We start from the raw sequence: 12,497 nt of genomic DNA on the forward strand, positions 1-12,497 counted from the left end.
TTAGTAAAGGTGGTGAGTTTGAGACGTTATACCTCTTGGTGGAGAAACCCAATGAGCCTGTTCTCTGCTGTGCTGGCAAAACAAAAAACTGACCCTGAGGACTCCTTCCACGAGTGAGGCATCAGCAAATTGAGAGGAGAGAGGAGGCTGCTACAGATGGACGTCGGCGGCAACAGTTACTCAGCTCCAGACACACCCTCAACACCTTCATCCATTCTACAATAAACGGTGTGAAATTGTATTTCTGAACCACGAGACAGGTAAGATAGTCTTTTCCAAAGTCAGGTTTAGAGGAAGATCTTCACCTTGTGTCTAAACTGCCCCTCAGGCCATTGAACATACCCACTATGACTTGATATGTCATAGAGAAATCACAGAATTTTCCAGCTGAAAGGGAATAACAGGCTTCTTACTGAAGAACAGTCAGGAAAGAAAGCATATGAAATTAGGCTACAGCAATGTATGTTCTTTATGAACGTTTTCCCACACTACAACTTAACATAAACGCATCGTTTTCCGTACCTCAAAGGTTCCTACTGCCCCCGGATAGTTTACTTCAGAGGTATATACTTTTAGCTCTGGGTGACTGGGGAGAGAAGTGCCTTGTGGTAAGTTTTCAGGAGTTCTTTCTGCTTTACCATTTAAAAGAAGCTGATGGATGAGGAAGGACCCACACTTTTGCTCCCTGGACAACTCCGTGCTAAACTTAGTTCTTCGAAGCTTTATTTTGCATGTATTTAAGCAGTTAGGAACTTTGCACATGAGCAGGAATCAAAGTTAAATTCAAAAGTGGAATTTCAAGGACCATGCACCTATTGGAGAAGCATCATTGTCATGGAGTCCCAGGATAATGCTGATTTGGCTGTTACTTGCTTGGGGTCTTTATTGCCCACACCAAAGCTGAGTACTAGAGAAAGCGGAGTGTGCCATTTATGAGACAGACAAGTCTCTTGGCCTCTTTGTATCTTAGTTTCCTCATCTGAAGAAATGAATAGATTTTAAGACATACTTTTCAGAGTTCATACTAGGCTTATTACACCCACTGAACCAATAACTGTATGGTGTTTTTACACATAGTTATTTTTTTTACATGTATTCATTTTCTATTTCACTTACAACTTGTGTAAAAACTGCATTCCATGCCAGGCCTGAAATGTTCCAAAGCTCAGTTCTGTGAGTAAATTGCAACCAAGATTTCTAAAAAAAAAAAAAAAGACACAAGCAAAAGAAGAACAAAAGATATTCTTTCAGAACATTTATCCTTTGGCAGTGATTCCAATTTACATATGATGAAACATAACCTCAATACTCTCTCCATACACTGAAGAAATCTCACTATGGAAGATACTTTTTTAAAAAATTTTGCATGAAAGATTTATACTTTCATGTTTATACCTGTGGTGCATTAGATACAAATCAGTAAATGTTCAATAAATACTTGTGTTAAGTAATCTTTATTTCTCTAGAAAAACGTTTCACAACAACGGTACTAGTGACATCTATGGTTGGATCGTCTTTGTTAGGAGGGGCGGTCCTGTGCACTGGGGGTTGTTTAGCAGCATCTCAGGCCTCTGCCCACTAGATGCCGTAGCTCATCTACAGTCTGACGACCATAAATGTTTCCAGACACTGCCAAATGTCACCCGGGTGCAAAATCACCCCGGTTGAGAACCACTGCTCTAGAATGATTCAGTCTGATCTGTATACAATTCTCACACTAATCTTTGCCTCAGGCAAAAAAGATTTGCTACATAATTTTAGTAGCTTTCTACTAATAAAATTTCAATCATATTTCAAAATGATTCTAACAAACAGGCTTACAATTAAGTTTAACAAAAATTCCAAGTATAATGAAATTATATTTGTAACTTACATAAACTGCAAAAAAGGTAGCGGTTCAAATGCACGTCTTTCAATAGATTGTATTTTATTGCAGGATAAATCTCTAGGAAAAGTAAAAGGAAAATATTGCCTCAATTATCTATTAGATATCTAATTAGTAGGATGACAGTATTGAATAAGTAGCTTTTGCCTACACTCTGAATCTCAGGAATTGTTTCTTGAACCTTCCAGAGCCCCTAACTCCACTTACCCTCTCCTCACCTCTCTTAAGAGAGTCTCACCTTCAAGATCTTCATAAATAAAATCTACAACTATAGATCTTGATAGATCTTGGAAGTAACCTCTCCTGAGAGCAGAAGAATTGATTAGAGGATCTTTTGTGGTCTCATCAATTTCTAGATTATGAGGTCAAGGCTTTTATCTCCACATACAATTATAATTTCTTTTTTCAAAAGGTTTATTTATTTATTTATTTCAGAGAAAGAGAGCGAGCGAGCGAGCGAGAGAGCACAAGTAGGAGGGGCAGAGGGAGAGGGAGAGGGAATCCCAAGCAGACCCCGCACTGAGCACAGAGCCCAATGCGGGGCTCCATTTCAGGACCCTGAGATCATGACCTGAGCTGAAACCAAGAGTCAGATGCTCAACCAGTTGTGCCACCCAGGTGCCCCTTATTTTATATTTTTTTAAAAGATTTTATTTTTCTCAAGTAATCTCTATACCCAATGTGGGTTTCGAACCTACAACCCCGAGATCCAGAGTCACTTGCTCTACCAACTGAGCCAGCCAGGCACACCTTAACCATCATTTTAAACACCTATTTTTAATATTGGTATAAGAATTCCCACACTGAAATCCTTAATCTGTTCTCTTGGTAGCTTAATATGTATTGATAATTGATAATACTGCTTACATAATTTACCTGCTTAGTTAAATATTTAATATTTAAATATTTATTTTAGCTTAAATTATAAAAAAATTCTGGGTTAATGGCATTCAAATTAATCTAAGTGTTCTATATTTTCTTGTCCTGTAGGTGATAATTTGAGGTTACCTTTAATTCCTCTCATTTTATTAAACCAACTTTTAGAAACCTTTTCTGTAAAAGCCAGATAGTAAATATTTTGGGCTTTGCAGGCCACATGCCATTTCTGTTGCATATTCTTCTCTTTCTCTTCTTTTCTCTTTTATAGCCCTTTAAGAATGTAAAAATCATTCTTCACTCATAGGCTGTATAAAGACAGACCATGGGTGGGATTTGATCCATAAGCCATAAACTAAAGATAAATGTAAGCAGATGGTATATGAACACTTAGGAAACAAGGTTCCTATGGGTGTCCATAATTGCTCAGACCTCATTACCCCTTTTGCTCTGTAGGGTCTTTTTCTGTCTATATCTGGTATATAAAATTAAAAAAACTGAAAATGCATAGAAGATATTTAATGCTAGAGATGGGCTGGGGCCCTACAGACTTACAGAACTGTAGAATTTTATTGTTAGAAGAAATTGTCACAATTATCTAATTTGAACCCCATATTTGTTTTATAGATAACTAAAAAGTCATAATAAATGATTAATTAACTTACAAATACTGGAGTGATAGTAGGCCTTCAAATGAGTCCTTATGTAATTCGGTCAAATAATTTTCCCTGAGAATTCTGAAAAATGAAAAGGTTATTTTTGCATCAAAATGCAAAATAACTACAACTATTTACTACCTAGGACTAACTTCCATATGGGAGAGGAAACCTGGGTAATGGTGCCCCCTAAATACACTAATTCTTATTTAATTTAGGAGTACTGATCTCTGCTGTGTTTCCATTCAAATCCTTCTTTTCATGTACTCCTTGTGTCCATCTCTCTCCATCTCTCTCCCCTCCCCCCGCCCCACACACATACTCCTATCCACTCTTTGCACCAAAATGCATATTTAAAGCCTACTCTCTGGATCACAAAGTCTCTGCTAGAACCCAGCTCTCGGTGCCAACAATCCTGGCAGAACTGCCATTTCCTCCTCTCTCTTCCCAAATTCTATTCGGAAGCCCCATATACAACTATAGCAGTGTGGCAGAGAAAGCCATTGGTTTTTTTTCTCCCCGACTAAAAAATATTCTTGAGAACTAAAAAAATGTTCATTAATAAATGTTCAGTTTAGTAATTATCAAGCAAATACTCATGTAACACTATTCATGTCAAAAAGCCCTGCCTGCATCTCAGAAGCCCCCAGTGTGCCCCTTCCAATCACAACCCTCTCTCTGATTCCCCAGAAGTAACCACTATCCTGACTTTCATAATAATTTCCTTGCTTTTTGGGTTTTTTATTTTTTTCAAGATTTATTAATTTGAAAGAGAGAGGGAGGGGGAGAGGGAGAGGGAGAGAGAGAGAATCTCTAGCAGACTCCCCACAGAGTGTAGAGCCCTGTCCCACGACCCTGAGATCATGACCTGAGCCCAAGTCAAGAGCTGGATGCTTAACCAACTGAGCCACCCAGGCCCCCCCAATTTCCTTGCTTTTTAAATGTAGTTTTACCTAACATATGGCAGCTGTAAACAACATAATTTAGTTTTGCCTCTTCTTGAACTCTATATAAATGGAATCATATTTTATGTATTATTTTCTATGATGCTTCTTTCATTCAACGTTATCTTATAAATTCATTATATTGTTGCGTGTAGCTGAGGTTGATTCATTTCAATGCCTAGTATTGCATGTCTTGCTACATGTGGCTACCGAATACTTGGGAGTAGCTAGTGTGACGGAGGAGCTGAATTTTTAATTTAGTTAATTTCAATTATTTTAAAATTTAAATTAAAAAACAGATACTCAACAGTTATTAGAAAATGTTTAAATATGTTTGCAAGGATGTGAGGTTAGCTTTTCAACTGTAAATTTTATGAAATCTAAATACAGTCAAGTATCTCTGATAAAAAAATTAGTAACCAAATTGAGATTTCAAAGAGGCAGTATGGGAAAAAGAACCTAAACTCTCTCATTAACAATTTTTATACTGAGTACATGTAGAAATGATAATATTTTGGATATTTTGAAGACAGTTTAAATGTAGACTATCTTATTAATAATGTATCTAATGATTACACGTTGAAATGATAATATTTTGGAGATAAGAGCTAAACAAAATATATTAACATTTAGGTCATCTCTTTTTACTTTTAATTTTTAAGTGGCCACCAGAAAATTTGAGATGACTTGTGTGGCTTACATTATATTTCAAATGAATAGTATTCCATTTTATGACGATACCACACTTTAATTATTCATTCTACTGTTGGTGGATACTAGAGTTTTCTAGTTTTTAGTTATTACAAACAGTACTGCTTTGAACATTCTTGTACTTGTGCCTAAGTTTCTCTAGGATTTAATAGGGGTACAAAATTATTTTCCTAAGAGGTTGTGCTATTTCAGGTTGGCAGATGGAAATATGCCAAGTCTCTACACTCCCAACCTCCACCAAAATCCCTAAGAATAATAGAAAAGATAAATTTAAAAATCCACAGCCTTAGCTCAAAGCCACGGGAGTAGCTACTCCCTCAGTTAAAGTTGCGTATGACTTTTATGGCGTACATTTTACAAAATGCAGCACTGAGTGCTGGGTCGTTGGGGGAAAAACTGTCTCAGATGACTCCGGTTGCGGACGTACAGTAATTTCCAGGTCCATAGGTGGAACCGTGACTTTAGTCAGGTTTGGATGTTGACTCTGACCCTGTTCTGGATGGGCAAGTGTCACCTCAAGGTCCTTTGGAGGAGGAACTATAGTCTTCTTCGTGGCTGTAGAATGTGTAGGCTCTGTAATAGGTTCTGGAGTAATGGTAAGCCCCAAGTTCACATGATGAACTGAGGTGCTGGGTGACGCTGGATGCTGACCTTGATCCTTACACGGAGTTGGAGCTGTCACCTCCTGATGGAATGGATATTGAACTACAACCTCCTTAGGTGGCTCTGGAGGCTGAGCTGGGGTCTCTTGCATGGTTGGAGAAGTTTCAGTCTCTGTAGTAGGTTCTGGAGTTATGGAAAGCCCCAGGTCCAAAGGTTTAACCGTGACTTTATTTAAGGTTGGATGCTGAACCTGAACCTGCTCTGACTGTGGAAATGTCACGTCAAGGTCCTTTGGAGGAGTTGTAGTCTGCTGCAGGGTTGTAGACTGTTTAACCTCTGTAGTAGATTCTGGAGTTATGGTAAGCTCCAGATCCAAAGGTTGAACTGTCACATTTGGTGACCACCAATGCTGAGCTTGATCCTGGTGTGGTGTTGGAACTGCTGCCTCTTGATATATGTGAGGTTGGGATACAAGTTCCTTAGTCGGCTCTGGATGCTGATCTGGGATCTCATGCACGGCTGGAGAAGGTTCAACCTCGGAAGCAGATTCTGGAGTCATGGTAAGTTCCAGGTCCAAAGGTTGAACTGTGACTTCAGCCAAAGTTGGATGCTGAGTCTGAACCTGCTCCAGGTGTGCAAATGTCACTTCGAGGTCCTTTGGAGGAGCTGTAGTTTTCTTCAGAGCTGTAGAATGTTCAAACTCTGTAGTGGGTTCTGGAGTTACGGTAAGCTCCAGGTCTAAAGGTTGACCTGTGACTTCAGTCAAATGCTCTTGCTGAGCCTGAACGTGCTCTGGATGTGGAAGTGTCACCTCGGGGTCCTCTGGAAGAGATAGAGTCTGCTGCAGGGCCGTGGAATGCTCAGCCTCTGTAGTAGGTTCTGGAGTTACAGTAAGCTCCAGATCAACAGTTTTAACAGTGGCACTGGGCAAGTTTGAATGCTGAGCTTGCGCTTGTCCTAGAGGTGGAACTGTCACCTCATTATGGACTGGAGGTTGTGCTACAACCTCCTTAGGTGGTTCTGGAGGCTGAGCTAGAGCCTCCTGCTGGGTTGGAGAAGGTTCTACCTCCTTAAGGGGCTCTAGAGGTAGAGATGGGGCTTCTTGCAGGACTGGAGAGGATTCTACCTTCTCAGGAGACTGTGGAAGCTGAGAATGGGTCTCTTGAGAGACTGGAAAAGTTTCCAATTTGTCAGGGAGTTCTAGAGGCTGAGCTGGGGCTCCTGCTGGGCTAGAGATGGTTCTACCTTCTCAGGGGGCTCTGAAGGCTGAGCTAGGGCCTCTGGCTGTGTGGGAGAAGATTCCACCTCCTTAGGGGGCTCAGGAGATATAGCTGGGGCCTGCTGGGGGACAGGGGACTGAGCTGGGGCCTCCTGCTGGGTTGGAGAAAGTTCTAACTCCTTAAAGGGCCCAGGAGATTTAGCTGGGGCCTGTTGGTGAACTGGAGACTGAGCTAGAGCCTCCTGCTGGGTTGAAGATTCTGCCTCATTAGGGGGCTCTAAAGGCTGAGCAGGGGCTTCCTGCTGGACTGGGTATGGTTCTACCTTCTCAGGGGGCTCTGGAGGCTGAGATGGGGACTCTGGCTGTGTGGGAAAAAGTTCTACCTCCTTAGGGGTCTCAGGAGATATAGCTAGGGCCTGCTGGGGGACAGAGACTGAGCTGGAGTCTCCTCCTGGGGTGGAGGTTTGACCTCCTCAGTGGGCTTTGGAGGATGAGCTGAGACTGCATGTTCATTTGCAGATGGTTCAATCTCCTTAGGGGGCTCTGATGGCTCAGCTAGGACCTCCTGTTGGCCTGAAGCAGGTTCTACCTCGTTAGGAGGGTCTGGGGTCTGAGCTATGGGCTCCTGTTGGCCTGGAAGAGATTCATTTTTGGGGATCTCTGGAGAGTGGGAAAGAGGCTTGAACTGGATTAAAGAAAATTCAATCTGCTCAGGGGGAACTGGAGCTTGCGCAGGGACCTCCTGTTGCACTGGAGAATGTTCAACCTTAGTTGGCACTGGAGTTATGGAAGCCTCCAGATCTATAGGTTGAACTGTGATACTGGGCAACATTGGATGCTGAGCTTTACCGGGACCTAGAGGTGAGAATGTCACCTCATGATGTACTGGAGCCTGAGATACAATATCTGTAGAGGACTCTGGAGACTGAGCTGTGTGCTCATACTGAACTGGAGAAGGCCCGATCCCCTCACTGGGCTTTGGACGCTGAGCTGGGACCGCATGCTGGACTAGAGAAGGTTCTACACCCACAACAGACACTTGAGACAGAGCTGAGCTCCACTGCTGCTTGGAGGAAGTTCAATTTCCTCAGGAAGATCTTCAGGCTGAATTGGGACTCCCTGCTGCACTGGAAAAGGTTCAAAATTTTCAGGGGGTGCTGGAGGCTGATCTGGGACCTCCCGCTGGATTGGAGATGGTTCAATTTCCTCAGGAAGATCTTCAGGCTGAGTTGGGACTTCCTGTTGGATTGGAGAAGGTTCAACATTTTCAGGGGGGGCTGGATGATCTCGGGCCTCCTGCTGGATTGGAGAAGGTTCAACATTTTCAGGGGGTGCTGGATGATCTCAGGCCTCCTGCTGGATTGGAGAAGGTTCCAACTGCTCAGGGAACACCGCAGACTGAGCTGAGACCTCTTGTTGGGGTAGAAAAGTCTCAACCTCATTAGTAGACCCTGGAGTTATGGTTAGTGCCAGATCCACAGGTTTAACAGTGACACTGGGCAACAGCAGAAGCTGAGCTTCACTCTGACCTAGAGGAGAAACTGTTACCACATGATGCTCTGGAGAGTAAGCTGGGACCTCCTCCTGTTGGGTTGGAGGAGGTTCAACCTCACCGGAAGGCTCTGGATGCTGAGGTATGGCTTCCTGCTGTGATGGCAGAAGGGTTAACTTCCTCAGAGGTCTGTAGCTGCTGACTTGGGGCCTCCTGATGGGTTGCAGGTTTAACCTCCCCAAGGGGATTTGAATGCTGAACTGTGGCCTCTGAATGGCCTGGAGAACGCCCAATCCCCTCAAGAGACTCTAGATACTCAGTTGGGGTCTCCGGTTGGGTTGGAAAAGGCTCACCCTCCTCTGGGACCTGAGGGTGCTGAAATGGGGACTCCTCCTGGGTTGTAGAAGGTTTGATCCCTTCAGAGGTCTGCAGTACCTCCGCTGGGGCTTCTTGTTGGGTTGGAGAAGGTGCAACCTGCTCAGATGTCTGTGCATCCCCACCCTGGCTCTCGTCCTGGGTTGAAGATTCACCCTCTCAGGGTTCTGTGGAAATTTAGCTGGTGCCTGCTCCTGGGATGGAGACAGTTTTCCTTCCTCAGGGGCTTGTGGATGCTGGAATGGGCTCTCCTGCTGGGTTGAAGGTTTAACTTTCTCAGGAGTCTGTGGATGATGCCCCTGGCTCTCCTCCTGTATTGAGGAAGGTTCAGCCTCTACAGGGGTCTGTGGAAGCTCAGCTGGGGCCTCCTGCTGGGGTGGAAAAGGTTCACCCTCTTCCTGGGTCTCTGGAGGTTTGGCCAGGGCCTCCTCCTGGGTGGAATATGGTTCACCCTCGGGGCTGTGTGATTGATGAGCCAGGGCTTCCTGTTGGGTTGTGGGAGTGTTAACTGCTCCAGGATCCTCGGGATGCTGAACTGGGGTTTCCTGCTGTGTTGGAGGTTTCTCCTGTGTGGTAGATTCTGGGGATTCAGTTGGAGTCTCCTGTTGAACTGGCAAAGGTTCAGCTTCCTCAGGGGACTGTAGAGGCAGAGTTGGGGCTTCATGCTGCATTGCAAATGGTTCCACTTTAAGGGGCACAGAGGGCTGAGCTGCAGCCTCATCCTGAACTGGCAAAGGTCCACCTCTGTAATGGGTTCTGGTGTTATAGTAAACTGCACATCTGCAGGTTTAACACTGACATTGGGCAGGTTTAAATATTGAACATGATGGTGACCTGGAGGCGAAACGGTCACCTCATGATGCTCTAGAGGTTGTGCTGGGTGCTCCTGCTGGGTTGGAGAAGGTTCCACCTCCCCAGAAGGCAGCTCTGGAGGCTGAACTGGTTGTTCTTGCAGGGTTGCTGAAGATTCTACCTCTCCTGGAGACTGAGCTGGGGTCTCTTGCTGGGTTGTAAATTCTGCCTCATTAGGGAGCCCTGCAGCCTGAGCTGAGGTCTCCTCCTGGGTTGAGGAAGATTCAGCTTCTCCAAAAGGCTCTGGAAGCGGAGCTGGGGGCTCCTGCTGAGCTAGAGAATGTTCTGCCTCTTCAGGATTCTCTGGGGGCTGAGCTGGGATCTCCTGCTGAGTCAGAGAAAGTTCACATTCCTCACTAGGCTCAGAAAGCAGAGCTGGTGGTTCCTGTATGCTTGGAGGCTTAGCTTCCTCAGGAGGCTCTGAAGGCTGAGCTGGGGTCTCCTGCTGAGTTAGAAAAGGTTCAAGCCGCCCAGGAGACTGAGAAGGCTGAGCTGGTTGCTGCTCACTTGAAGGCTCAACCGCCTCTGGAGGCTTAGCTGAGGTCTCTTGCTTGGTTGAAGAAGGCTCTGCTTCCTCAGTCTGCTCAGGAGGCTGAGGTGGAGCCTCCTGCTGGGCTGTAGAAGATTCAACCTCCTTTGCCGGCTCTGGAGTTATGGTAAGTTCCACATCCGCAGATTTATGTGTAACACTGGAAAACCGTAAATAAGTTAGATAGTGGCTAATAGCTTGACTTATCTCCTCATCACTTACTGAAGTTTGAAGTAGATACTCCATAGGAAACTATGGAACTAGAGTTGGGGCCTCCTGGTGGACTGGACTAGGTCCAGCCTCCTCGGGGCGCTCTACACGCTGAGCCAGGGTTTCTGGCTGGGCTGGGGTAGGCCCAGCCTCCTTGGGGCGCTCTGTAGGCAGAGCCGGGGCCTCCTGCTGGGCTGGGATGGGCCCAGCTGCCTCAGGGCGCTCTGCAGGCGGAGCCCGGGCCTCCGGCTGCGCGGCATTGGGCCCAGGCTCCTCGGGGGGCTCTGCTGGCTGAGCCGGGGCTTCCGGCTGGACTGCAGTGGGCCCAGCCTCCTCCGGGCGCTCTGCAGGCTGAGCCGGGACCTCCGGCTTGGCTGGGATGGGCCCAGCCTCCTCGGGGAGCTCTAGTGGCTGAACTGGGGCCTCTAGCTGGACTGGTGTAGGCACAGCCTCCTCGGGGCGCTCTACAGGCTGAGCTGGGGCCTCCTGCTGGGTTGGAGAAGGCTGAGCCTCCTCGGTGCGCTCTGGAGGGTGAGTTAGAATTACAGTAAGTACCAGATCCACAGGTTTAACAGTGACGTTGGAGAAGTTTGGCCACTGTGCTTCTTTCTTACTTAGAGATGGCACATTCACCTCATGTGCTGTTGGTTGAGGTACCCTCTCTTTAGATGGCTCTGGAGGTTGAGCTGGGGCCTCCTGCAGGGTCAAAGGTTCTACTTCCTTAGGGGCCTGTGTAGGTTGATCTGAGGCTTCCCGTTGGACTGAAAGTTTGATCTCTTCAACGGTACTTGAAAGCTCAGCTGGGGCCTCCTGTGGGTTTACAGCTTCCTTAAGGATCTCTGGAGGCGGAGATGGAGACCCCTGCTGAATTGGAGATGTTTCTATCTCTTCAGGGGGCTCTGGATGTTGGGCCTGGGCCTCCATCTGAGACAAAAAAGATTCAGCTTCCTCAAGCAACTCTAGATGATTTGGGGTCTCGTGCCGGAGTGGAGGAATTTCAACCTCCTCAGGGAGCTTTGGAGATTGATCTGATCCCCCTGGGAAATCCATTGGTAGGTTCTCCTCAGGATATAGGATATCCATACTGGAATCTGAAAAATCATCCTGCAACTCTTGTTCTAGGTGGTCTTTATTTGTAAATTGGTTTGGAGTTCCAACAACTTTGGCAAGCCTTTGATGCTGAGCTAGATCTTTCTCCAGGTTTGGGGGTGAAACAATGAACTTTGTTGGCTTTGAACTGTGACTATCCAGAGGCGGTGGAAGTATTTCAAATGATTGGTGATCTTCAGCCTGATCTAGACCTACAGTTTTAGTCTTACTTTGGAGTCGAGGAGGCGGAGCTATGGTCTGATTCTGATCCCAACCTAGTCTTGGAACCACCTCTGGGAACCCTTCAAAAAGCTGGGTTAGCTTGTCATTCAGATCCTGATCTGCCTCTGGGGGCAGCTCGCCAACTGAATCCGTGTCAGGAAACGGAATCAAAGTTTCAGTCAACTCCTTAGGCAGGGCCTACATCTGGGCTGGAGCTGAGGACCCCAAGTAATGAGACCCCCCCCCCCGGCTCTGCTGGGGGTGTAAGTACCTGGGGCGATTCGGGTGGGAATTCAGAGGAGTGCGAAGACCAGGGCTCAGTGGGCCCCAGGAGGTCAGCGGTCAGCTGGGCAGGGTCCAGGGCCCACTCCAGAGGCTGAGCTGCCTGGACCACCAGACACGATTGCCACGTGAGGAGGAGCAGCAGGACCCAGAGGCGCAGCCGGGACATGACACGCGGAGGCTCTGGGGCGCAGCGAACCACGTCAGGGCCTCTAGCTGGACTGCGGTAGGCCCAGCCTCCTCGGGGCGCTCCGCAGGCTGAGCCGGGGCCTCCGGCTGGGCTGGGATGGGCCCAGCCTCCTCGGGGAGCTCTGCTGGCCAAGCCGGCACCTCCGGCTGGGCTGGGATGGGCCCAGCTTCCTCGGGGAGCTCTGCTGGGTAAGCCGGCACCTCCAGCTGGACTGGAGTGTGCCCAGCCTCCTCAGGGATCTCCCGCCGCGAGCGAGTGGAAGCCGAACCTTTATGGCAGCGCCGTGATGCGCGCATCGTTAGCAACTGCGCGCCCCTCCCCTGCCTACTTCGCACCCTTTATTTATGACACCTTTATTAGCT

General features: G+C 46.7%; 1 protein-coding gene, 1 long non-coding RNA gene and 1 other non-coding gene across 3 annotated transcripts in view; all 3 read right to left on the bottom strand.

Annotated features, from left to right (window-relative positions):
* Positions 1-12,114, bottom strand: part of LOC148163392 (leucine-rich repeat-containing protein 37A3-like) — a 39,920-nt gene extending 27,806 nt beyond the window's left edge. Inside the window, 5 exon segments of the mRNA XM_088027066.1 lie at positions 5,562-6,632; positions 10,121-10,302; positions 10,461-10,726; positions 11,010-11,906; positions 11,908-12,114. Of these exon segments, the coding sequence (XP_087883192.1) occupies positions 5,562-6,632; positions 10,121-10,302; positions 10,461-10,726; positions 11,010-11,906; positions 11,908-12,114 (2,623 nt within the window).
* Positions 1,117-3,673, bottom strand: LOC148163396 (uncharacterized). Its single transcript, XR_015769322.1, has 3 exons — positions 3,427-3,673; positions 1,874-1,945; positions 1,117-1,197 (listed from the first exon to the last, which is right to left on the bottom strand). It is a non-coding gene; the product is annotated as an uncharacterized LOC148163396 (long non-coding RNA).
* On the bottom strand, positions 2,559-2,631 carry TRNAQ-CUG (transfer RNA glutamine (anticodon CUG)). Its single transcript has one exon. It is a non-coding gene; the product is annotated as a tRNA-Gln (tRNA).
* Positions 12,115-12,497: the final 383 nt, after the last annotated feature.

This window comes from Eumetopias jubatus, unplaced genomic scaffold (assembly GCF_037043125.1).
Source record: "Eumetopias jubatus isolate StellerSeaLion01/CBP00866 unplaced genomic scaffold, mEumJub1_p1.0 scaffold_10, whole genome shotgun sequence".
Lineage (NCBI taxonomy): Eukaryota > Metazoa > Chordata > Mammalia > Carnivora > Otariidae > Eumetopias > Eumetopias jubatus.